The 25,153-nt window shown below is 55.6% G+C and overlaps 3 protein-coding genes across 3 annotated transcripts; all 3 read left to right on the top strand.

Moving 5' to 3' along the window:
- Positions 1-2,875: 2,875 nt before the first annotated feature.
- On the top strand, positions 2,876-7,990 carry PHYSODRAFT_449039 (hypothetical protein; the record flags this gene model as incomplete). The annotated part of the gene is made up of 2 exons (XM_009531440.1): positions 2,876-3,379; positions 7,898-7,990. Coding segments are annotated over 2 exons (597 nt in total), but the record flags the coding sequence as incomplete, so codon positions are not given.
- Positions 7,991-12,932: 4,942 nt separating this feature from the next.
- On the top strand, positions 12,933-16,993 carry PHYSODRAFT_263128 (hypothetical protein; the record flags this gene model as incomplete). Its single annotated transcript, XM_009531439.1, has 9 exons — positions 12,933-12,937; positions 12,963-13,596; positions 13,665-13,882; positions 14,006-14,452; positions 14,570-15,527; positions 15,572-15,590; positions 15,616-16,049; positions 16,101-16,530; positions 16,854-16,993. 9 exons carry the CDS (start codon positions 12,933-12,935, stop codon positions 16,991-16,993), a joined length of 3,285 nt encoding a protein of 1,094 aa, XP_009529734.1.
- Positions 16,994-22,416: 5,423 nt separating this feature from the next.
- Positions 22,417-25,151, top strand: PHYSODRAFT_505840 (hypothetical protein; the record flags this gene model as incomplete). Its single annotated transcript, XM_009531438.1, has 2 exons — positions 22,417-23,911; positions 23,992-25,151. Coding segments are annotated over 2 exons (2,655 nt in total), but the record flags the coding sequence as incomplete, so codon positions are not given.
- Between the last annotated feature and the right edge of the window lie 2 nt (positions 25,152-25,153).

Below are 25,153 nucleotides of genomic sequence, written 5' to 3'. Positions count from 1 at the left end.
AGCGGCGCTGCCGAGGTCGTGCGGTTGATGCGCATGCCGTCTATTTGTACGACTCGTAAAATTACTATTGAAACTCGATAAATTAATTTGAGTACTGTTTCCATAAAAACATTATATGCCAAAGGTATATCATGATAAGCAGTATGTCGTTCTGCAATTTTACCGAATGACTTTCCCGTATTTTGTGCGGAAACGTGTGCTCGAAAAGGCGTAAATTACGTGGGCAAAAGGTGTCTACTGTGGAGGTCAAGCTTGAATACATTTTAGTACTGTAGTACTTTTATACCCTACTTGCATACCCGATAATATTGCTATACCCAATATGACCGTCGTCCACGGGTGCTATCGGGTGCGCCAGGTTTATCTGTACTCGCTAACGTTACATCTAAACAGGAGATGGCAGCACCATTATTCGCACGCGCTAGATGTAGCAGCTTGAAGCAGCTACGTGTCAGAGTAATGAAGTTTAAAAAGCTGTGAAGCAGCACCATAGCTTTACTAGCAGCTCAGTTGGTCTCGCTCATGGAGAATCGAGGGGTGGAAGCTCCTGACAAAAAATCGATGTGAACTGTTGCTGGTAGCTCATTTGGAAGCCAAACTTGATCTACATAGGACCCATACACCTGAGGTCTTCGAGCCCGACAATCAACACTTGAGAAAAACCGTAGTGTGACTCACACTGCGTGAGCTTTCACGTCGATTTGTTCTACACACCACAAAGTCGAACATGATCTCGCTGCGGTACAGTGTAGCGTACAACGTCCAATGGCCTCGGCTCTCCGACTGCTTGAAGCGATATTCGCTTGGTCCTGCAGGTGAGCCAAGTTTAAGATAGCTAACTCAGCCTGATCCAATTCCCAGCAAACGGTGGAAAAACATACTTGAAGAGATTAGACGTCCTCGACGTCCTCATAAGAGGGACGTTGAAGTCGAACTTCAACTAGATCCAAATCCAAGCAGCTTTGCGGCATGTCAAATCAACACTAAATGCACGTGTACAATGTACACTGCGGAGGCATAGAGTTCACATGAACCACCAATGGAGCTCTACCAAAACCCACACAATCTCGATATTTGCTACGGTCATAAACGTGGCGTATTTCTCGTAGCAAATCCGTCGTAATTTGTGGAGACGTCAAATTCGTCTCCACAAATTGCGTCGAGCGCAAATGAAACGTACCATTATTTTGGTACAATTCCCAATCACCACTCATGCTGCTCTCAAGCTCTGCGTCAGCGCGCCCAAGCCGTGGACAGCAGAGCAGCGGAAGAGGCTGAGTGTTTACTACCACCCAAGTTGATTGTACGTGCACCTTACGCATTGTTTGCTACTGCTGTCTAATGAGCTGACTGGCCGCACCGCGGCACGGTCACTAGCCAGCATGTACAAAAAGTGAGCGTAGCCATGTATTTAGCACTCAGATGTGATGATTTTGGTCGGTATCATCGATTGTAGCAAACACGACGCAAACGGGGACATATTTGGTGTTGCGAGGTTAACGGAGAGACTAGGAGGAGAGGAGTGTGGAGGAGTCGTCAAAAGACGAAGTGAGTTAGATTAGAGATGGTGCACTGCCAGCAGCAGAGTTTAGATGGTTGGTTCCAGCAAAACTACACTGCTACAGACTATACAGCATAGTTACTCCTTGACTAACAGCTTTGAAGGGACCTTTTGTATCAGATCATCCGCTTCCAGAGGTAGTTGGTACTATGTGCCACTATGTAAAGGGTGCAAACATTGACAGCCTCCCTGCATCTTTGCATATGATTGGCACATACCCGAAGGCATGTAATATTACAGGTCTCTGGAGAGTCTCGTTACAAACGCCTCAGTCTTCAAAGAGTCGTCTACCAAGGAAGCCCCTGAGCTAGCTGCTCCGACTTAACCCACTCAGCCCTACTGTGTTGGGAAGAAGGACTTCACGGGCAGGCCATGGCGACACTCTTGAAGACAGCGCAGTCAGCAGCACTGGTGCCGGGCACGCCGTCCTCAGCGCCGAAAGGCCTGGAGAAAAGGAAGCTCGGCACTGCAGCTAAGATTCGAGAGCGCAAGCGGAAGCGGGCAGCTGCTCGCAAGGAGAACCAAGGTGCTGGTGCCAAGTCCAGCGTGGAGGCAGCGACCACGGCGACCGGAGGGTGTGAGGCCGTGGGGGCCGGGGTGACGAAGGCCGCGGGGGCCAAGGAGAAGAAGCTGAAGAAAGCCGCTGGAGCCAAGGCGAGGAAGGCTGTTGGTGGGCCGCTCGCAGGGGCCCTCCAAGCAGCCATGGCCGAGGCTGCTGCAGAGTCTTTGGAGACAGCGCCCGCAGCAAGCAGTGTTGCGCCGTGCGGCTCGCGCAGTGGCGCTACGTCGAGGGAGCATGTAGCCGCTGCCACGGCACATTGTTCTCGTGGCATTATATACCGGGGGACCTTAGTGACATGGGTTCAACATCTCGCACCACCGACCAGGCTGCAGCTCAGATCTTAACGGAACTTGCAAGCCGTGCTGTCGATGGAGGCGTGCATCACCCGGTGGTCAAGAGGGCTGCTGGTAGGACTGGCAAGGCATCTCGTAGAGCCCAGACTGCTGCAACAGACCAGCGTGTAGCGGCACGTACGCATGTACCTCGTGCCACCGAACAGGATGCAGCCACCGAATGTGAAGATACAGTCATCGAACTGGGCACTTCTGACACTGATGAATCGTCAGATGGTGACGTGTATTACCCAATATACGGTACGTATTACAGCAGCAAGCAGGTGGCGGTAACAGCGGACTATGCAACTACGAAAACGACCTGGAGGGTGGCCCGTATCAACGACCACCGCAATTCTCCTCGTGGTCAAGAGTACTGTGTGCTTTAGCTCAGCCGTCTGCTCGTCAACCGACGCTACTTGGGAGCCTCTTCAGCAGCTTTTGGACTGTGGCTTCACCAACGAGGTGGACCTCGTGGATCGCTGGAAGGAGTCCGGCGAGGAGAAGTTCAAGGACTTCTGGCCCAACGACGAGTTCGGCAAGCGTGCAATTGGTGCTGACGCTCGTGGCCTGTGCATGTTCAATGCACTGAAGCGTGCGGTCGAGCTTGCCGGACGCCCGGACATCGTCACGCAAGATGATATCGACACGTTTGTGGCTGATGAACTCCGAGAGCATGGTGTGGACCTCACAGTGGGCACTTCGTGGAAGGTGGTGCTACGGTTCCTGCGCCGCCTCAGGGATGCTGGCCGGGATTTCATCTTCAAGGCCATCGACAAGGACAACTTCACTATTGCTGGACGGCGTGGAGCACGTGTGCTGGAGGAAGTGCCTCTCTACAACGGACTTTACTTCGTTGTTGCCTACCACCACAGTCTAGTGGGGCACGCGTTCGTGCTAAGCGTCCAAGGGAAGTGTCGGAGCGTGCTACGCTTTAAGCGAAGTGCGGCACAAGTATCAGCCGACAGTAGCACTGGACACCGCGTCATCATATCTAGGGCCATCTTCTCTACGTCAAGGAGGTCAGGCGTCTCAGAGATCAAGCTGCACGAAGGTAAGACACAGGACGAACTCCAGGGCTGCGCGCAGGTAGGCGGCTAGGCAGCTTTGCATAACTCTCAATTGAATTCACTTTTCCTTTCACCGTCTTCCGCTCAAGTGCCTCTCAAGCTTGCTAACCACTCGACAGGTTATGAGTTCCAATACCACGACTGCCTTCACGACCAAGCTTCGCAAGTTCGACGGCTCAGGCTATCGCGTCTGGGCGCGCCAACTCCAGCTGTATCTGGAAGTGAAGGACGTGTGGGGCGCTGTGCTGAAGCCTGCACCGACGTCGCTGCAACTGGCGAACGAAGAGCCCGGCCAAGCTGATCGTCCGTTACAGCAGAGAGAACGGCCGCTGCATCAACTGGAGCTTCAGCAGAAGCTCGCCATGACGATCATCCTGTCCGCGCTGACGGACGACCAAGCCGCGTTGGTCGCCGATCTCACGCACCCGCAGGAAATGCTGCAAGCGCTGCAGAGGACGCACCGTCATGTGTGTGATACGACCGTTGGAGCTCTCAAGCGACAGTACATGTCCTTGTACATCGACGCCGGCGGGGACATGCTGGAGCACATCCGGCAGACTCGCCTAATGCTGGCCGAGTTGGATTGCTACAAGGTGTCGCTGTCCGACGCAGAGAAGAAGAGCAACTTCTTGCAGAGTCTCGGCCCCGACTGGAACGGCTACATTGGTGCGTTGGAAGCGTGCGGCTCGATGGAGGAGCTTCTCATCAAGGCGGCTGCTGAGGCTAGACGCCGCTCAACGCAAAGTCAACGGAGCAAGCATGGGGGCAGCCAAGCTGTCAGCAGCGGAAATGCGTTCGCTGCGTTCGCTGCCTCATCGCACGGGAAACGAGGAGTAAAGAAGGGCAAGTGCTACAACTGTGGGAAGCGCGGCCACTTCGAGAATGAGTCCAAGTCGAAGAAGCAATTTGGAGGAGCCTTTGGCAATGCCGCTGCTCGCGAGGACAGCGACGACGAAGCCGAGGCGGGCTTTGTGTTCCAAGTGTCCACGCAAGCGGCCGAAGCTGACTGGATCATCGACTCTGGAGCATCGAGCCACATGACGGGCACCAGTGGTCTCCTTTTGAACCTGCACGAGATGACCAGTAGCGTCGTTGTTACGACCGCTAGCGGCACGACTCTGACCACAATTCACAGCGGAAAGGCTCACCTGCCGCTGATTACTGGAGGGTTCTGCACGTTGGATAGCGTGCTGTATGTACCTGGACTGCAGCGCAACCTCGTCAGCTTAAGCAAGGTTGGGGCGGCCGGGCTCACGGCCACGTTCGACCATGCGCTGTGTGTGATCTCCAGCGGCGGTGCAAAACTAGTTGCAACACGCCGTAGCAGTGGGCTGTATGTCGTATCGACGCCCAATGCGGGCAACTGTGCTGAAGCCGACTACGCGTCTGGTGGTGGATCGGACGATTTGGCAATCTGGCACGCCAGGCTCGGACACCTAAACGCGCGAGATCTCAAGACGCTGTTGAAGGCTGGCGGTATAGCCACGACCACCACGCAGCTGCGACCGTATGAAGGGTGTGCGGCTGGGAAGCTGGCCAGTCGTCCATTTCCAGCGAAGAAGCCACGCGACCTAAAACGTGGCCAAGTACTGATCTCGATTGACTATGTGGGGCCAATGGAGACAACGTCGCGAGACGGCTTCACGGGCATGGTGAGCATGATGATCGAGCCGTACCATCTGGCTGCAGTATTCCCTGTGAAAGACAAGAGCTCGGCCACTCAACTCCGCGCTCTACGAGAGCGCATCGCTAATCTCAAAGTGGCGGTGTAAGAGGCGCAATGCTGTACTGAAGAGTGACAACGCCGCGGAGTACATTGGCGGGGAGATTGCAGAATTCAGCAATGAGAACATGATCGCACAAGAGTTCAGCACGCCGTACAGCCCGCAGCAGAATGGCAAAGTTGAGCGCAGCAACCGAGTTGTCGTCGAGATGGCACGCTCCATGCTACAAGCAGCTGGTATGAGCAAGCGCTTCTGGAGCGACGCTGTCAAGACTGCAGCGTACATCCGAAACCGCTGCCCGTCCAGAGTGCTCGCGGGCAAAACGCCAATTGAGGTGCTGACGGGTCACGCCCCCGTATTGAGCAAGATGCGCGTGTTTGGCTGTGACGCTGAAGTGCTGTTGCCGAAATCGCAGCGACAGAAGCTGGACGCCAAGACTGCTAAAGGCGTCTTTATTGGGTACGAAAAGAGCGGAGGCTACCGTTTGGTGCCCAGTGGTCACGGAGGCAGTGGGAGTGTCGTTGCGTCTCTTACTGCGGCGTTCTTCGAGTCCAGTATTCCGAAGAGTAGACTATCACGCTGGACGGAGACCTGCCAGCGCCGACGCAACAGGAGGTGTCAAGCGATCAAGTGCCGACTGGTCTGGACGCCATCCAAGAAGACATCGCAATGGAAAGCGGTGGATCATCTACTAGCGAGCAGTCGCGGCAGTCCCTTGCTGATCCTCGGGTGGAGAAGCAGGTCGTGCGTCGCAGCACTCGCATTAAGAAGAAGAGCGTGCGAAGACTCGAGTTCGAGGAGTCGCACAACACGCAGGAGCTGGCTCTGGTAAGTGAGCTTCAGGACCCGCTGACACTGCAGGAAGCCATGTCCCGACCGGATGCCAAGCAGTGGAGGCAAGCCATCAACGAAGAGCTGGAGAGTCTGAGGCGGAACGGCACATACGAAGAAGTGTTTCGCCCAGGCAATGTGCGACCTGTGCAAACCAAATGGTTTTTTTGCCGCAAGACACTGGCAGATGGCTCATTGGACAAGTACAAGGCGAGACTAGTGGCGAAGGGTTTCACGCAGCAGTTTGGAGTGGACTACACGGAGACAATCAGCCCCGTCGTCCGTCACGACTCCATTCGAGCTATCCTTGCTCTTGCCGTGCAGCTGAATTGGGAGCACCTGCAGCTGGACGTGCAAACTGCGTTCCTGAACAGTGACCTCTCAGAAGCCATCTACGTCACGCCGCCTACCAATGAATCCGAGGACGAGGTATGGAGATTGCGTAAAGCCCTGTATGGATTGAAGCAGGCTTCACGCGCTTGGTATGAGACCGTGACCAAGTTCTTGTGCGACGCTGGCTTTGTGCAATGTCAGTCGGACACGTGCGTCTTAGTCAAGTGCACCACTGAAGGCATTGTGGTGGTTCTCCTGTATGTTGATTTTCAGCAACGCTGCGTCGGAACTGGCTTCGTTTCAAGCCAAGATCACCCGTCGATTTGCAATCAACTAGTGCACTGCTTCCAGCAGCTTCGTGGGAATGGAGCTGTCATGGAGTCGCATGGGGGATATGCTGACGATTTCACAGCAGAAGTTTACTACAGCAGTGGTGAAGCGCTTCATGGGCCGAGACGACAAGTCGCAGCCGCGCACCCCGATGGAGTGTAACTTCCACCGCCAAGTGATCGATGATTCCGAGTTGATCGACGAAACATTCCGCCCTGCCGTCGGATCACTACTCTACGCATCGACTGTGAGCCGCCCTGACCTGGCTACGGCGGTACGTCTCGTTGCTCAAGAGACCGAGCAGCCAACACGCACCGTGAAGGACGGGATTGGCCGTATAGTCGGCTACTGTCGACATGGGGCTCGTGTATCGACAGTCGAACAAGCGCGATCTGCAGCTCGAGGTGTATTGCGATGCTGCATTTGCCTGCGAAAAGGAGCGGAAGTCGTCAACGGGCTTCGTCGTGTTCCTCAACGGGTGCTGTATTGCTTGGGGATCCAAGAAACAGCCGATCGTCACGCTGTCGACTACCGAATCCGAGTACGTCGCTGTAGCTCACGGCATCAAGGAGTGTATTGGACTCAAGCAGCTGCTTTTCGAGCTGGGTTTTGACGTCGGCAAGATAATTGTCCACGAGGACAATCAAGCAGCTCAGCATGTGGCGGAAGGCAAAGGGGTCTCGCAGCGTTCGCGGAACATTGATCTACGGTACCACTGGGTTCGAGAGCAGGTGCAGAAAGACATTGTGCAGATCAGCTACTGCGCGACGGCGGTCATGGTTGCAGACTTGTTCACCAAGCCGCTGCCTCAAGACAAGTTCAACTTGTTCGTCACGAGGCTTGGTTTGTGCCGAGTGGGAGTGTCGGAGCGTGCTACGCTTTAAGCGAAGTGCGGCACAAGTATCAGCCGACAGTAGCACTGGACACCGCGTCATCATATCTAGGGCCATCTTCTCTACTTCAAGGAGGTCAGGCGTCTCAGAGATCAAGCTGCACGAAGGTAAGACACAGGACGAACTCCAGGGCTGCGCGCAGGTAGGCGGCTAGGCAGCTTTGCATAACTCTCAATTGAATTCACTTTTCCTTTCACCGTCTTCTGCTCAAGTGCCTCTCAAGCTTGCTAACCACTCGACAGGAAGAAGGGCAAGGTTCAGCGCATCTACGACTTGAAGGAGCCCAAGCCAGTGGCGTCGGCGATGGACTGGATTACCTTCGTGGCCTGTATTCGACCTTTCATTGTCTTTAAGGTAATTAGGAACCACGTTTGCCTTATCGAAAATACATTTCCCAGTAAAAAATTGTGTCTGCATGGATATGGGGAGTCATATGCCTAATATAATTCGGTACAAAACCAGGGAAACCTCAGTGAGGAGAAAACCTTTGAGCGAACAAAAGATAAAACCCAGTGGGAAAAAACTAAAGGAACGCAATTGAGTAGGCACGCTTCATGCATTAGTGTTATTCTCGTACACTATACGGAATGGCTAATTAAGCGTCAAGGGATTCCATCCTGAGCTTTGCCTTAGTTCTCTAAACTGATGCTTGTCTAAAGCTTTAGTAAATATATCAGCAACCATAGTTTTGGTATTGCAGTAGGCGACGGAGAACTCGTGTCGCTCGACTTTTTCCTGCACAAAACAGTATCGAACATGAATGTGCTTCGACCTCCCGTGTAGTTCTGGGTTATAGCAGATCTTAACCCTTTCGCGAGTGTCCTCAATAAAATATAGTATATAACTCATTGATATTTCCTTCTAAAAGGGCGCTCTTGGCGTCCTTTTACAAAGTTACGGAGCCTTTTCGGTGTGTCTCATGGAACATGCCACCTACGGTGATTTGCAGGATACATAGAATGTATGCGTATGACTTCGAATTTGTAAAGACAATGATTACATGATGATTACTATGCGTACCAAATATGATTTGTTTTAAAAGAAGGTTGATTACTAGCTTGAACTTGTGGAAAAGGGCACAGGGTGCGCCCTTTAAGAGGGGGTACACTCTACCGTGTTTTGGAAAATCATCTAAAGGGCGCTTTCTGTATCCTTTTACCGCGAAAGGGTTAATGCAGCTTTGGTTGTCCTCATGAATAACATTGGCTTGCGTTGTGCCAAAACCTAACTCTTTGAGGAGCAGTTTGAGGAAAATTATCTCATGCATGCAGTGACACAGAGCGATGTACTCTGCCTCTGTTGTAGAGAGATCCACCGTGTGGTGTTTGCGCGAAAGCCATGAGATAGAACTGTTCACAAGCATAGTCACATATCCACCGACAGACCGCCTCGTGTCGGGGCAGTTGACATAATCAGAGTCGCTGTAAGCTGTCAGCTTGTCGCCCAGGTTCTCGGGTGTGACATCGAGAGATCCACCAAGAAGAAGACCGTGGGCCTTAGTCCCTAATAGATATTTCAGACCTCTAACTACTGCTTTCCAGTGCTCCATTCCCGGATTAGCTAGGAATTGGCTGACCTCACGCATGTAGAATGCCAGGTCGGGTCTCGTGCCTACCATGAGATACATGATACTCCCCACGGCTTCGCAATACGGAATATCTTTCATCGCATCTTTCTCTGCCTCACTACTAGGCTGACTGCTTACGGAGAGTTTAACGTTCCGCTCTGCTGGGGTTGCTATAGGGTACGGAATGTAGTCGCTGAAGCGGTCAAGGACCTTCGTAGCGTATTTGTGTTGGTGGATAAAGCTCGTTCGGTTCTTACGGTCACGTTGAATAGACCAGCCGAGTAAGTACTTCACCTCCCCTAAATCTGTCATGGAGAACCGCTGTTTCAGGGCGGATTTCAACGCGTTTACGAGGGCTGGTATAGGCGCAATGATCAGGGGGTCGTCAACATACACAACAATGTAGCATGTAACACCATTAAATGTGCGTTTGAACTCACAGCTGTCCTTAATGAGTTTGTGGAACCCTAGGCTTTCAAGGAAGGCAGACAACGTTTTGTAAAATACACGGGGAGCTTGTTTCAATCCGTACAGGCCCTTTAGGAGTTTGCACACTAGGTGCTCCTTGCCGGGGACTTTAAAACCTTCCGGCTGAGCCATGTAGATGTCCTCCTCTAGCAAACCATTGAGAAATGCTGTCTTTACGTCCATTTGGTGGATTTCAAGATCAAGCAACGCTGCAATGGTAAGAAGGAGTCTGAGTACCTCCATCCTGATAACAGGTGAGAAAATCTCGTTGTAATCAATGGCATGTTCCTGAAGGAATCCTTTGATCACTAGACGCGCTTTGAAGCGGTCAATTTCGCCTGTGCCGGTATATTTCACTACAAAGACCCATCGGCAGGTTAAAATCTTCCTTCCTTTCGGAGGGGGTACCAGAACCCAAGTTTGGTTGTCCATGTGGGACTTGTATTCTGCTTTAGCTGCTTTACGCCACCGATTAGCGTGAGCCGATTTCATAGCCGCTCGATACGTGGTGGGCTCGGTTACATACCGAATAGCTAGCAGTGTATAGAGCAGTTTTCTACGTTGCTCTTGCTCCTGTAAATCTTCCTCAGAATTGAGGGTTACTTCCGTGTCATCGGTCATGACACGGGGACGCTTAGGAGTAGGAGGCGATGGCGTTTCAGAAGATGTCTCTGTTCGGAACGAGTAATGCATTTGTGTCCTGTCGAGCGCCTCCCTAAGGGGTGGTAGCTGACGCTTAGCTGCAGGTGATGTCGTTGCAGGTACAGGCAATCGATTCCGTGGGGACACGCCGATCCGACTCGATCGCAGGCAGCTCTGGTGTTTCCGTCAGGTTAGCCAGGGAAAAATACTCGTCTTCCTTAAATATGGCATCTCGGCTGTAGACAATGACATGGGAGTTGAGATCCATTAAGCGATAGCCCTTCTTGTGGTCGGGGACGCCTAGATACATGCACAGCCGTGCTCGAGCATCGAGCTTGTCGCGGTATTGCTCTGTAATATGAACGTACGCGCTACACCCAAACACCTTCATGTACTGCATGGATGGAATGCGGTTGTACCAGAGCTCATAGGGTGTACGGCCGCTAGTCTTTGAGATAGGGGTCATGTTGATCAAGGTCGAGAGACGCGCTCGTGGGTGTCTGCCCATGGTCTGACACTTCGATGGTGTTTTCCTCAGTGTCAGTCCGTAGCCAGAGGGGCGGTTGACACGGGGCGACTTGAAATTTTGGAGAGTGTCCGCGCAGCTGGCCCCGGCGCCGATCCAGGGAGAGCGACAGCGTGGGAAAGAAGGGTCGATTCAGGATGGTGTACCTGTGGAACGTCCGAGCATGATGGAGGAGATGTGGAGTATGGATACCTGGTCGCGTTTGACCTCAACTGGCCGGAGGTGCGCAGCACCCAGTCCGGCCCCGACCTAGTCTGACGAAGGGAGACCGTGAAGTGCCCCGGTGAACGTATCCCGGAGAGCTACCCTTCTTGGCAAGGCCAAGGCATCCCAAGGTACTTCGAATCCCCGGTAGCCCGAGTGTGAAGCTACTCAAGTGTACCAAGCCATCGACACCCTGAATTGTACCACCACCGTGTTGAAGACGAACATCCAGGATACTGCGACTACGAAGACCCCGAGTGTGACCCGACAACGAGTTGAGGACCTCAAACAGCGAGACCAAGTGGACACTGAAGCTCGTGGAGTCGACGGCAGCCTGGATGGACAACCGACAGCTCGAATGGAATGCAACTACCCCGAATGGCGGATGATCATCCTGAATGGATAACGCCCGGAGTGCCCAAGTGCCGACCATCCCGAATGGACCATGACGTCGATTCGCTCTTCGCTCCAGCCGCAGCTCGCGGCCCCGACGCCACCATGACGGCCCGAAAGCGAGCGCGGCCACAGGCGAATGGAGAAGCCCCAAGACATCGCAGATATCTGCCAATGGACCAACGCCCAGGAACGTGCCAAGTCAGCGAAGTCAGCAACCAAGGTGCCAGTTTCGAGCGTGACTTGGCTTCACTATGGAGAGTGAGCCAGTCTGAGTTCGATGTGTCAGCAGTGCAGCAGATCCCTAGGTCAGGCACACGAGTCCCTCCGACATCAAGTGATGAGTGTGCGCCGCGACGCGACGCCCGGGTATACTGAAGCCAAGAGAACTCGAACAAGTGTATGAAGATATGAGCAGAGGAGACCGCGTGAAGAATCCAGCGGCCCTAAAGGTAACAAGACCATACGAAGAAGAAGAGAAGTATACAACGAAGAAGAGAGAGATAGCCAAAGAGAGAGAGAGAGAGAGAGAGAGAGAGAGAGAAGAGGATAAAGATCAACAGAGTTTGTTTTGTGTTCAAGTGCACAAGTGCCTGGTTCGTGATTCGCCTAAGGACAGCCGCCGCCCACGGGAGAGTGTATCGCCTTGGAGCCCACGAGAGGGTGTACCATTCGGAGCCCCGCTGCGAGCTTTGAGTAACGCCTGGTCCAAGGCCCCCGAAAACTTCTCACTACATCATCAAGCCAAGTCAGGTACCCAAAAGTACTGCCCAATCGGGTTGGTACACCTGTTTCATTTCCCAGTTGTGGCGTACACTCTCAGTGTGCGCTTGCATTTCATATTCCCTGTGTTTTAGGAGGTTGTGGCAATCGCCCCCTAGGACCCGATTGTAGATTGCGTGTGGTAGGAAGGTACCTGTATTGTTCTCCTGGCATTCAGGAGTGGTGCGCGTGGGGCATCCCGAATTTACCTGTATTCGGGGTGCAACCTAAAATTGACAGGCTGCATATTGTGTGTACAGACTCTGTATTGATATTGGTTATTTTGGAGAAGGTCTTTGCTCGTGATCTCATTCCCATTCAGGACTCCCGGAACGAGTAGCGCCCGGAAGTTCTCTGCATTCCTGTATCTTTGGTCAATTGCGATTCGCAAGGTTGAAACTCGGTCCGCCGAAGATAAACGACACCTATAGGGATTGCACAAGATCACACGTCAACCGGAGCTTATATTCATTGTGAGTTTCGGGTTTCCGTAAGCTAAACCCTCCCTGGTCTAAGCCTACCGGACGTACGCTATACACCCTGGACGATAAAGGCGTTCACCCGCCTCGCCTCAGCTGGTGCGCGTGCCCGGATTTGGTTGCCTAGGGTTTTGATCGAGATTTGTATATTGATTGAGGATCTTTAAGGGGTGCTGAGGGCTACTAACCTACTAACTCTTGGGGTTATGGCTGGAAGTGAAAGCATACGCGAAAGGGGACGCGGCGGACGCCCGGATGGCGTGCGACGCTCGCGTCGGACTCAAGGGATGCCGCCGGAAGAGCAGCTCTCGCTCGAGGAAGTCGAGCGGAATGCTCGCCGGACAAACGCCGCGAGGCGCAAGGCTTCTCGCGAGGAGAAGGAGTCGACGGAGGCCCAACATCAGCCGGATTCGAGTCGGCTGCCCAGGATGCGCACCACGTGTCCCTGGATGCTGCCACCCCGGATGACGAAGAGAAGGGGCCCCCGAGTGGCTCGGAAGTGAACTCCACCCCGGACTCAGAGGTGGAGGTTGTGGGTGTGTCCATTCCGGATGTGCCCACCCAGGCGTCTGTGGGAGGCGCCGTCAAGGTTGAGTCGTCGGCTGTGGATGAACCATCGGGAACGTCCCGGCCGGCCCAAGATGTGATCGTGCTGGACGACAACTCGGATGAGTCCCCCTCGCAGGCGCGCACGATCAAGGGAGAAGGACCGTTACCAGCCGTCCAGGAAGAGCCGGCGTCAAGCCTGCCGAACGAGACTCCGTTACCAAGCTCACCCGTTCCGAACGCCGCTCCGGATGCGCCGCCCAGGGTGGCCACCTCGGAGGACCCCCAAATGGTCATCGACCTGATTGGTCCTGGCGAAGATTCCGGAGAGCAGGCGTCCGCCGCCCGGATGAAGGAGTTCGTGGCCGACCAGGTCCGCCGTTGGGAAAGGGTGACGCTCGAGTTCGTGATGTCCACGACTGTTGAGTACACATGGCCCAGCCCGACACCCGACTTTCAACAATGGCGACGTCCCGATACGTTGCGGCTCGTTTGACGATGATGCACCCGAGCGACAACTGGATTTCGGATTGGAGCTTGGTCCGACTGTCTCCGTGCACTGCCGCGGACGCCACTGCGGCCATGATCCCCATGACCACGCTGTCACTGCGCGAGTGCGCCGCCCTGCTGCAGACGCTATTCTTCGAGGCGGGATTCAGGTTTCGCAACCTGATTCCCCAGTGGTTTTAAGCACGGGCTTCCCGGGTGGAGCCGATCATGGTGCGGATGCTCATGTAGGAGCTCCAGCAACTACTCGCTGCCGAACTTTCGGAATGGCGAAGAGTCACTGCGGGCGTCCCAACTCGAGTCATGCCAGCGCTGAACGTTCATGCACTGGGGGATGCTGCCCTGGACGCGGTCAAGGAGGAACACCCGGACGACGACGTGCCAATGTCGACCCGGGAAATGGACGTGCTCGGTCGAGAATGTCTTTTCCGGATGAGGGTTGCTGAAGTCCGGCCGACCCGAAGTCCGGCGAGTTCAGCTGTGGGCCGCCCTGAATCCAAGCGTCCGCAATATGGCCCGCCACGTCCGTCGTCAATCCCGTCCATGAGCTCCCACTTGTCCTACCGGTCTTCCATCCCGGCGAGTCAAGATGCGGACGCTCTGAGCACGCGGATGTCTGTCTTCCAGAGTGCAGTTTCCCGACGAAGTTCAGGACGAGAGTCAAGTCTGTCTGGAACGACGGCCGCGGATTCGGAGGAGTCGAACCCCAACGCCACGTCCGGGTCGCGCTCGACGGAGCCATAATCGTCGTCGGGATCCTCGCTGTGGTAGCTTGGCGGAGCCACCGGCGCTCACATGCCGCATGCCGCTCCATCCGGAATGGTCATGACCGCCCGAAGTGGCTCAGCCCCCATTCAGGGAGGCTGGGGCGTGCAAGTCACGGAGACGGTGCTCCCTACACCACCAGTGCCGGTGAACCAGGACGATGTCGATATGTCGGAGTCGGGTCACACTAGCATTCGGAGTGGTCACAGGTCGAGGACGTACCGGAGGCACACGCGCTCCCGAAGGTCAAGCCCAAGCAGTTCTTCCAGCGAATCCAGCTCGGAGGATGAAAGGCGCCGTGGCCGCCGAGGATCCAAGCACCCTCGCTGTCCCAAGCGGTCGCCCAAGTCGAAGCGGTCGCCCAGTCGATCCGTGAAGTCCGGATGGTCAGTTCACTCCTCTGCGTCGAGAATCTCCGAGATAGCGCTGACCATGATGCGAGTCACGCAGGACGCCATGGCTCGGGTGGATGCGAGTGTTCAGGAGATGAAGCAACAGCTCCAGGATAAGGACAACGCCCCGGACCGGGAGCCCGAAGCCGCTGACGAGGGGAAGCGAATCTTCCAGACCTACCAGGCCACTCAGCTGCTGGTCGGCCGGGAGGATGCCCTGGAAAACCAATGTGCCCTCGACACACAGGCCCCAGTTCAGGTGATCATGAGTGAGGCGACGGCTGTGAAGGCCCGCGAAGTCGTGGGAGCTATCCAGGAAGATGCCTTGAAGCGTGCGCGAGAAACCGTGAAGGCGGAGCGCGCGCAGGAAGAGCACCTCCGGTCCGAAGCTGAAGCCGCGAAGCTGCAAGTTCAGGAGGCCAGGATGCAGAAGACCGTGGAAGAGCAGCGGAGATTACTGGAAGAACAGCAGAAGCTCTTTGACCGAAGGATCGCTTTGCTAGAAGCAGCCCAGTCGAGGGACAAGGCGGCCGGCCCTGACCAGGGGAATGTTCGGAGAACGCGTTCGCGCGACACTCGGACGACATCATCCCAGGTTCAAGGAGCTCAAGCGACACCCGCACCTGATCCGACTGTTCAGGTCAAGCAAGAGACGAGGCGCCTGACTATGTACCAATAATCCAGTGGCGTCATCACTGGACACGTAAGTGATAGACGGACCAAACCAGATGGCGACCTTCCAGCTGCCCAGCTTCAAGCAACGCTGGCGCCGATGACTGGTGTTAAGTATGAGAGGGAAGAGTCGACGCCCAGGGTTGTTCCATCGAAAGCAACCCAAGCGACGATCGAGAAGTCGGGACCCAAGCCGGCTGCCTCCTCTCGTTCGGAGACCAAGAAAACGGCTGCCCGGAAGGACTCACTCAAGAAGCGATCGAATAAACGTGGAGACCCCTCGGACGACAGCTCAAGCTCGGACTCGAGCGAGGAGGACTCAAGCGATGAAGACTCCGACAGCTCGTCCGGCGAGGTGCCCACCAACGTGGCGACGGCGACGACCCAAGGCGGGACGACGATGAATTGGAGAGGCCAGCTCTCTCGGCACGACCGCCAGGACTGGACCAGGTTGTCCAAGGCCTTCCGCCGCGAGTACTGCAAGTCCAAGGTGTCCGAAACCGAGCGCTACTACCCGATGACGCAGCGCAAGGGGTAGAAGGCACTGGCGTTCCTGTACCGCCTGAACATCGCGGCGGAGCACGCGAAGGTGGATTTCCGGAAGTCGAGCAAGCAGCGCGAGATGCATATCCGCCAGTTCATCCGGATCCTCCACGACGAGCCGACCAAGGCAGCTGTGGAAAGCCACCGGTTCAAGAAGGTGGCAGATCTGGAGTACATCCTGAAGTGTCGAGAGGAACTGCACCACGGCGATGACCCTCCCGCTCGAACGACGCAGGCTCGCGACTTCCGCGCGGACAACGTTCCCCGGGACCGTTTCCGGTCCAAGCACCGGGATCGAGCATTAGTGGTGACCGCAGAGTCTGACTCGGAGCCAGACAGCCCGGATGGGACAGAAGAAGCAGTGGAGCGCCGCGGTCCCGTGGCCGAAACTCCCGCCATCCAGGAAGTTCATGACGTGAGCGCCCCAAGTGCGAGCACCGGGTCCCTAGTGACTAAGGAAGACCTGGTCCACGAGGTGTATCGCGCGATCGATCGAGCAGGATGGTCTCCCAGAAGCCCAATGCAACGTTCCGGAGGACAAACCCGCAGTCGCCCAAGCCGCCGTTTTCTCGGGCGTATCCACCCCGGGCCAACCCGGATCGAGGAGAATTCTGTGAAGAATGTCGACGCTGGGGTCACCGTCCGGAGAACTGTTGGAGTACCAAGATTTGTGACCGCTGCAACCGCCGCGGACACATTGCTCGGATGTGTGAGACGAAGCCCTGCCCGAAATGTGATGAACTACACGAAGGACGATGCGAGGACTGGAGAGTGTTCCAAGAGGTCAAGAAGCTGGTGCGCGAGGAAGGCCTGACTGACCTGCCAAGCCATGTGCGGGAGGACATCCTGAATGGCGAGGCCAGTTCTGAGGGGAAGCAGTTAAACCACTAAGCCCGCCGAATGGGGATTCGGTACGCGCCGGGAATAGGAAACCCTCAGAATTGTGTGTCTTAGCTTACGTCGGCCCCGAATTGAGGACCAAGAACCGAGATAACCAACAATGCATGTCATGCCTGATTGAAGATGGAGTTGTGTCGTCCACGCAAGAACTTGCGGACCATTCGAGACCACCGCCACCCTTGGAACCTGAGGAGCCGGCCGAGTTCAAGCTGTGCCCGGGTGAGAGGTATGGTTGGTGGGCCGAACACGATTCCGACGATGAAGGGCGTAAAATAGCGTTGGTTCACGGCGCGGTGGAGAATTTCAGGACGCAGATACTGCTGGACACCGGAGCGTCAGTGAGCATGATATGTTTGAACCTTGCGCGTAGGCTCAAGCTCAAGTTGAGCTCACATCGGCAGATCAAGGTGTCCGTATTGTGTGGCGTCCCGACTTACATCTCCTCCAGCGCCCAGGTGAAGATCACTCTGGGACCTCGAATCGTGTACGTTGTGGATTTGTGGGTCACGAACATTGGAGAACACGTCCACGTCTTCTCCAATGTTCGTCAGGCTCAGCATCCGGGAAGGAGTCATTATGCTTCCTGATGAAGAGACGATTCTCATGTACGGTGACGCGATCCGGAAGGGTTACGGTATGGACATCCCGGTTGTCTCCCCTCACGACTTATACCTCCGGTCAGGGGGAAGCGCCACTGTGCGCGTTCATTATGGCAGGAGTAACCCGCAAAGAGAGGTGGTTTGGGTCGGGCGCGGAGACCGCTGGGTCACGGAGGCAATTTACGGAGCGAGATCCTGGGTTACGGCCTTCCGCGTGGTTAACATCTCGGACCGCGATCTGTCGATCGATACCCGTACGTCGGTCGCACGGGTTGTGGAGTACGGACACTTTCCGAGTAGGGGGCGTTTCGTGCGCCCTGGGGTGCGCAGGTATCGGGAATCGGAACGGTTGATCTATGAGAACACGGTCTCACGTCGGGCTCGAGATGAAGAGGAGCGCCGGGTGGAACGTCTTTGGGGTGCCCAGCCCCCCCCCCCCCCCCCGCCGTCCTGAAACGCGAATATCCGTGGCCAACGAAGTTGATGACCCGGTCCGACAAAGAGGACGGAATGGTTCGTATGGTGCAACTCTAGAAACACCCGAGTGGAGCGGAGAGTTTACCCTCAACCGGAATGAAGAAGGTTACGTTTCAGGAAGAAGCGGAGGAGATTCCCTGGGGCGAGGAGTCAGACGTGCCGGACGATCAAGCGTCGAATGAAGATCCTGATCTCGGACGCAACACCCTGGAGGGATACTCGGCGAGCAGCCCGGAATTAGCTCCGGACTCTGAACTCGAAGGTGAAGTCGAGGAAGAATGCGAGGTGGATTTGCCTACGTCCGCGATGGACAGCACCCCACTCAGGCAGCTAGAGATCGAATACGCTCGCTGCATGAGAGTGAGCGCTGAGGAGTTGGACCTGGAACCTGAATTGCCGGATCTCAGTCCGGAGTGCGACATTGACAAGGCCGACGTGGGCGAGCCCGGAGTGAGTACTCCTGCCCAGGAGAGTAAGCTGAAGGACATTCTGAAGTACCACAGGAAAATCTTCCTGGGTGACGGAAACGCCGCTCCAGCGTCTGCCCGAGGCGTGGTGTGCGACCTAGACGTCGGAGACGCGAAGCCGGTGGTCCAACGGCCCCGATCCGTGGCTCCACATCTTATGGGGAAGGTTTACGAACTCTTGAAGAAGCTTTTGGAGACGGGACTGATCAAACATTCTGAATCGCCATGGGCTTCCCCGATTGTGATCGTCCTGAAGAAGAACGGTGTCGACATTCGGATGTGCATCGACTATAGAGTCGTGAACGGTTTCATTCAGCTGTCCAGCTACCCGCTGCCTCTGATTGATGACTTGCTAATCGGTTTCGAGAAGGCGATGTGGTTCATGAGTCTGGACATGGCGAGTGGTTTTGGGGCGATTCGGATGACGGAAAGAGCCAAGCTCATCTCGGCATTTGTGTGCCCATTCGGGCATTTCCAGTGGGTACGGATGCCATTCGGGTTGAAAAACGCTCCGCTCGTCTACCAACATGTGATCAACACCTGTTTGTGGGGATTCGTTCGGTTGCCGCCCGAGGAGGAAGCTATGGTAGATCAAGATGTGTTGGATTACTTAAGATTGGATCCTTCGCAGCCAGAAGCTGGGTACGATGGTGACGCCGAAGCCGCCCCGGAAGACGGACGTCTGCCCGCCCTGACTGACCAGATGACGGTGTTCAAGCGCAACATACCTGTGCCACCCCAACTGGGCCCGGTCCTGGGGCGGAGCTCCTACATCGACGACATCGCACATGGAGCCGCCACATGGGACCAATTGTGTGGCGACCTGAACGCGCTGTTGTACCGACTGCGGTACTGGAACATCTCGATCAGTCTGCCCAAGAGTGAATTCGGGAAGTGGACCATTCCATACCTGTCTTATGAGATCGGAGCTGAAGGGATTCGAGCGACTCCGAAGATTGTGAAGGGTATCTAGGACTTGCCGTTCCCGAAGACCCTGAAAGGGTTCCAATCTTTTCTGGGAAGCCTGAACTATTACCACAAGTACATTGAAGACTTTCCCGTGGTCACTGCGGTGCTGTATGAGCTAACGGACGACTAAGTTCGGGCCGGTCGAGATCTGACTCGGGCGAAGGAAGCGTTTGACATCCTGAAAAAGAAGATTGTATCCACACCGATGCTCAGACATCCGGACTGGACTAAGCCTTTCGTGATCATCCCGCATGCGAATCAGTGGGCGGCATGTGCCGTCCTCGGACAGGAGTATGATGGCGTGATCCAACCTGTACGTTTCACGGGGCGTGTCCTGAATGATGCCGAACTCCGGTATCACATCGCCGAAAAGGAGGCGCTCGCGGTCATTCGGGTGCTCCAAGTGTTCAAGACCCTGGTCGAAGGATGCCCGCTGGTTGTGTATACCAGATACTCCGTCCTGAAGTGGGTAATCAAGTCGAAGACCGTGGATGGTCGCACGATGCCTTGGGGTGTAGCCCTATCACATTACGACCTGGACATCCGGAAGGTGCAAAGGGACGAGGACGGATTGGCCGCCATCCTGGGTGCGGGTATCACGCCCAGAGAGCATCTAGATGAGGTGGCCGAATCGTTAATCCCGGCCAAGGGGCGAGTGAAGGCGCCGCCTGTGGTGAGTGTGAAGATGTTGGTGAGGCGAGGCCGATGAAACCTTTATCGCCCAGGGGGGTTCGTATAGCGCAGCCCAAGACTGTTCCCCAAGGGTAGGCCCAGAGAATCGACTTGAGAGTCAACAGCAAGAAGATAGACCCAGAGATTCGCAGCCGCAAAGCTTTAAACCCTGAGAATCACACTCCTTGGTTGGCGTGGGTACCTTGTGTAATCCCTGTCGGCTCGTTTGTCTTCGACGGAACGGCACTCCACCGGTTGGAAATGTAGCCTCGAAGAAGTGCGGGAGCGCACGTCTACTTCAGAACGCACCTCCACACAAAAGGCAAACCCAGAGAATCAGATCCCCTGAAACCCAGAATATCACGAATTCAGGGTCAACTCTGGGACTTGGAACTCAGAAGACACCTTACCCAAACGCCCTCCTAGCTCGATAAAACCAACAAATACAGAGTATACAAACACTACAACTAGCCGTCACTTATTCTTTTGGACCCCTGGACGGTGGGTCACACACACACTAGGCTCACTCGAGTCTGCAATTCAGGGGCCTAGCTCCCCTGAGACTCACACAAATGCGCACCACCTCCAATTAAGGAGGAAAATACAATCACTATCAGTTACCTTCCCTTCACACAAGCAGTCAATACAAAATCCTGGAGGCGACTACCTAGCACCCCAGAATACCCTCTGGAGTAATATGAAATGGGCTACCACGAGCACAGCAAGTGACCCAACTAGGATATGGAATAGATGGATCACCCCAGGAAGCTCAAGGCCGTCGCTGGTCACCACCTTACTGGACTTGAGTTTGATGGAGCCCACACAAACGGCTGTCCTTCGCCGTTGATGTGCCCTTAGCGTCCCGCGGTCGTAGTCTCGGGTCCTCCGGATTTCCGTCGGCAGGCTTGGCCGAAGTCACTTGCGCAGTACAGGGTAAAAGGAACTCTGTTTGGTTTTTATCAGCTACTTCTCTCTCTCTCTCTCTTCTTCGGGCAAATATCTTCTGTTCACTATGTTTGGGGTCAAAATGTCTTGCCTTGAGTATACCTTGGGATCAGCGGTCCAAACTTGCGATCGGCTTGCGAATCCATTGTCGCACGGCGCCGAAAGTGCCAATAGTGGGTCCTTAGACTTGGTTTAGTATGGTGCAGGACTCCCTCTCGACTCCTCGAAAGTATCCAGTCTTTGCATCCACAACGGTTCTTCAAGGTCACGCATCACTTTGATTGCAGACTGACTGTGAACTGACTCGAATCCCTGAGAATCAGGTGACACTCAGGGTCATCTTCTGAAATCCTGGGAACTCTGAGGAATCTTGGGGAACTGTAGGGATTCTTGGGTGTTGGCTCGGGAAACACTTAAGTTCAGTATAGAGAGTCTGGATTTATGGTCCAAACCCAGAGAATCATCTTTGGAACTCTGGGTCACCTGTACTCAGGGAGGTGAACTCTGGGTCATCGTGCGGCACTCTGGGTTTCCGTGCAGCACTCTGGGTAACAAGTCTGCTACATTGCAGGCCTGCGTGCATCTCCACAAAGCCACACTTTTAGCGGGTTTAGCGGCCTCCTGCGCATGATCACGGTGGTAGTGGGTTGATTCTCAGGGTAATTTGATCCTCTGGGGCACTCTGAGCCACAGCAAGATGAGGTGTACTCTGGGATACATTCTCCAGAGACACTTTCCGCCACTCATCGTAAGGGAAAGTCCGCGGCTGGACTGAGTGTTCTCTGAAATTCTGGGCGTGCACTCCCAGGATTCACACTTCCAGCCAGTTGGGCCCATCTGCGGTCAGACGCTGGATTCATCCCGAGAAATCACTTCTCTCCCACAGTCGCCATCCATGTCACACGGGTACAGCCGCGCCGTATCCAAGTCATCCACCAATCAGCATCCGATACAAACTCCAGGTCACAGAGGTGACGGCACATCGTCGGCAATTTTCTGGGGACCGCCTCGTGTCAACCGCCCCTCCTGGTCCGGGTCCATCAAAGAGGAAATCGCTCCGAACTGGTGAACCATGGCCAGGCCACAAAAACACACAGGTTTTGTGGCCATCCACCGTCGACTTCGACACGGCCGTTGCGCTTTGTCGACTCCCAGGGTTTCACTCACTTTGGCGTCCCCCTGTCTTCCCAACGGTTGGTCAGGACCTATCTTCAAGGTTCTCCTCTCAAACGCAAAACTCCAACGGGCAATGCGCGGTCACATAGCCATTTCGCAGATCGTCAACATGGCGGAGAGCGCGACTTCGGACGGCAAGCAAGCGACGGTGCCAGCTCAAGGCACGGCGCCCCCCGGCAGCGCGCCACCTCCGACACAGCAGCGCACCGGCGGCGCCCCTGCGAGCACCGCACCAACAGTCGGCGGCAGCGGCCAGGCGGGTAACTCAGCGTCCGGCGACACTTCGACGGGCAGCACCAAGACGGGCGTGACCAAGCGCGTCTCCTTCTCCAGCGCCACCGGCAAGACCTCCGACGCGGACATGCGCGAGGCCGATGGCAACGCCTCGACTGACGCTGCAACCCAGGAGACTGGTGACGCGAACACAGAGTCTAAGGCTCCAGACGTGGACATGGAGGGCGCCCCTGAGTTCAAGTTACCACGACACGCGACGCTAGAGGACGTCAGGGGACTCATCTTCGCAGGCATGCTTCGGCAGGAGGAGGTCGACCCCCCTGACTTTCTGGTCCCTGAACGCCCCCCGCACTGGAAACTGCCGGCTCCGCCGAATCTCAAGACCAACGCGTATCTCGTGGGGGTGCCAGGGATCGTGAACGACATTCGCGCGGGCGCGTTCGCCATGGAAGGCTACGGCGGCGCGACCACGTTGGTCGGCTTCGAGGAGCTCTCCGACGAGGACCTTCAGGGGTTGAATGAAGTCTGTGGCGCCGACGCTGGGATCGATGTCCTGTGTCCACGTCGTTCGCCTCTTTCAGCGTTCGAACTGGACAATACCCTGAATTCCATCGGTATTCGACGCGAGATGGCCTCACTCCTGCGTCACTTCAACAGCACAAGGCTCGCTGAGCGCGTGTTCAAGATGACCGGTTACCTGCGTCGAGTCCTCGGGGCCTACCGAAACATGCGTTCTCTGGCTGACTCTCAGCAGGGTTTCACCGCCACTCAGGAAGTAGTCGACACGCGACGCAAGTACAAGGAACTGAAGCGCGCCTGGAAATTCACGTGCGACTACTGGTTCCTGGAGGTCCAAGAGGCCTTGGGCAAGGTGGATGACGCTGAGTCCAAGTACAAAGTCGCGCTGGGCGAGCAGAAGACGCGGTATCAAGACGAGATTGATTCTCTGGAGTCCGAGAAGGCGCAACTCAAGGCGCGCCTTGCCGACTTTGAGGCACAAGTGCGAATCCTAAAATCGCGTCCTGAGTCAGCCACCGTGGACCCCTGGAAGTTCTCCGATTTCCTTCAAGAGCACACAGACTTCACGGGTAATTGGGAGCACCTCCACGACCTCTTCAAGCTCTGCATCAAGGGCTCGAAGCCTCCCGAATCCTGGGACACTGTCATCAACGTCACGGCCATGGACAAGCGCAAGGCTGCGGTGGCCCCGTACCCAGAGAAAAGCGCACGTATGCCTCTGTCTTCGGGGTCTGGATCGTCCGGTCGTCCTGAAAATCTGGATCTCACGGATCCTAGCAGCAAGCCTCGCAGCGGTTCGAAGACCGGGGGCAAAACTCAGGATTCCAAGAAATTTCAGGGTTCCAAGAAAGGTCAAGACCCCGGAAATCACGGGATTCCAAGGCGCCGGGCGAGTCGCCACGGCAGTCGGCGCACCCTAAGCCTCACAAAGTTCAGTGTCGCCCCACGGATCACCAACCAGGCCGCGACTCTGTGCGTCGCGCCAGCGAGAAGACTGTGGTGTCCAAGGAGGCCGCACACACGATGCTCCCGGGGGGTGTCGTCTGGAAGGAAGTTCGGCCAGACGTACGTCAGGCCATTCTTGCTGGGCTCAAGTACGACACAGCCATGGAGTGGATTGGCAGCGACCGGGCGGCTCACGGGCACTTCAGGCAGCCGCAGCTGATCAAGATGCTCGTGAGCATGATGTACTGGTGTCGTCTTGACCTGACTCCCTGGAGCAAGTACGTCCCTGAAGTCTACTACGAAATAGCAGGCGAGCGTCTGGGCAGGTGCCTTCGACGCGGTGATGTGCCACCACCCTGGGGGAACCTCGATGACCCCATGGTGTACCCTGACGAGGACGCCGATTCCACGGTGGACGACATCGAGAACGACCCGGACTACCAGCCTCCCGCCCAGGAACCTGAGGAGAGCGCCTCTAGTAATAGCTCTGAAGAGGAGGAGGAGGAGGTCGCCCCTGAAACTCTGGAGGACATCGAGGATGCAGAGGACGACGACGACGCAGAGGACGACAATGGGGTAGAAGAACCCCTGGAAGTCAAGCCTCCCGCTAAGCGCCCCCGTTCTGAGTCAAGCAAGAAACCTCAGGGTTCCAACTCGAAGTCGAAGAAGAAACGTCGCACGGGAAACAAGACAGACACTTCTGCCACTCAGGGTTCTAGTGGTACTCAGGGGTCCAAGGCTACATCACGCTCCAAGCATCCGTCGACGCTCGCACGGAAATCGTACTCGGAGCTCACTTCAAGTGAGTTGATGACGGCCGAAGACCCTGAGGACAACGAGACCTCCTGGCGCATCTATGGGGTTCTTGTTCAATATCCAAGTTCGACCAAGAGTGCGTCTTGCCAGACTCCCGGGTTCCCAGAGTACGAGATCCACAAGTATTCGTACGACGTTGCTCACGAGCGCTGGGACCGTGAGGCATACCAAGAAGTCCTGGATTCTGAACCCTGGGAGACTATGCTTCAGGGTCGCTTCCAAATGTTCTACTTCCATGAGCGAGAGCTACTCTCCGCGAAAGCGCTCAAGCTGATGGAGGACGTCGTGGACATCATGCACAAGCACGCACAGGCAATCTGGGAGCGCGGGCA

Source organism: Phytophthora sojae (genome assembly GCF_000149755.1).
Source record: "Phytophthora sojae unplaced genomic scaffold PHYSOscaffold_5, whole genome shotgun sequence".
NCBI classification, from domain to species: Eukaryota; Oomycota; class Peronosporomycetes; order Peronosporales; family Peronosporaceae; genus Phytophthora; species Phytophthora sojae.
Note: the sequence above shows the minus strand (reverse complement) of the source record. Positions and strands in the feature narration are given on the sequence as shown.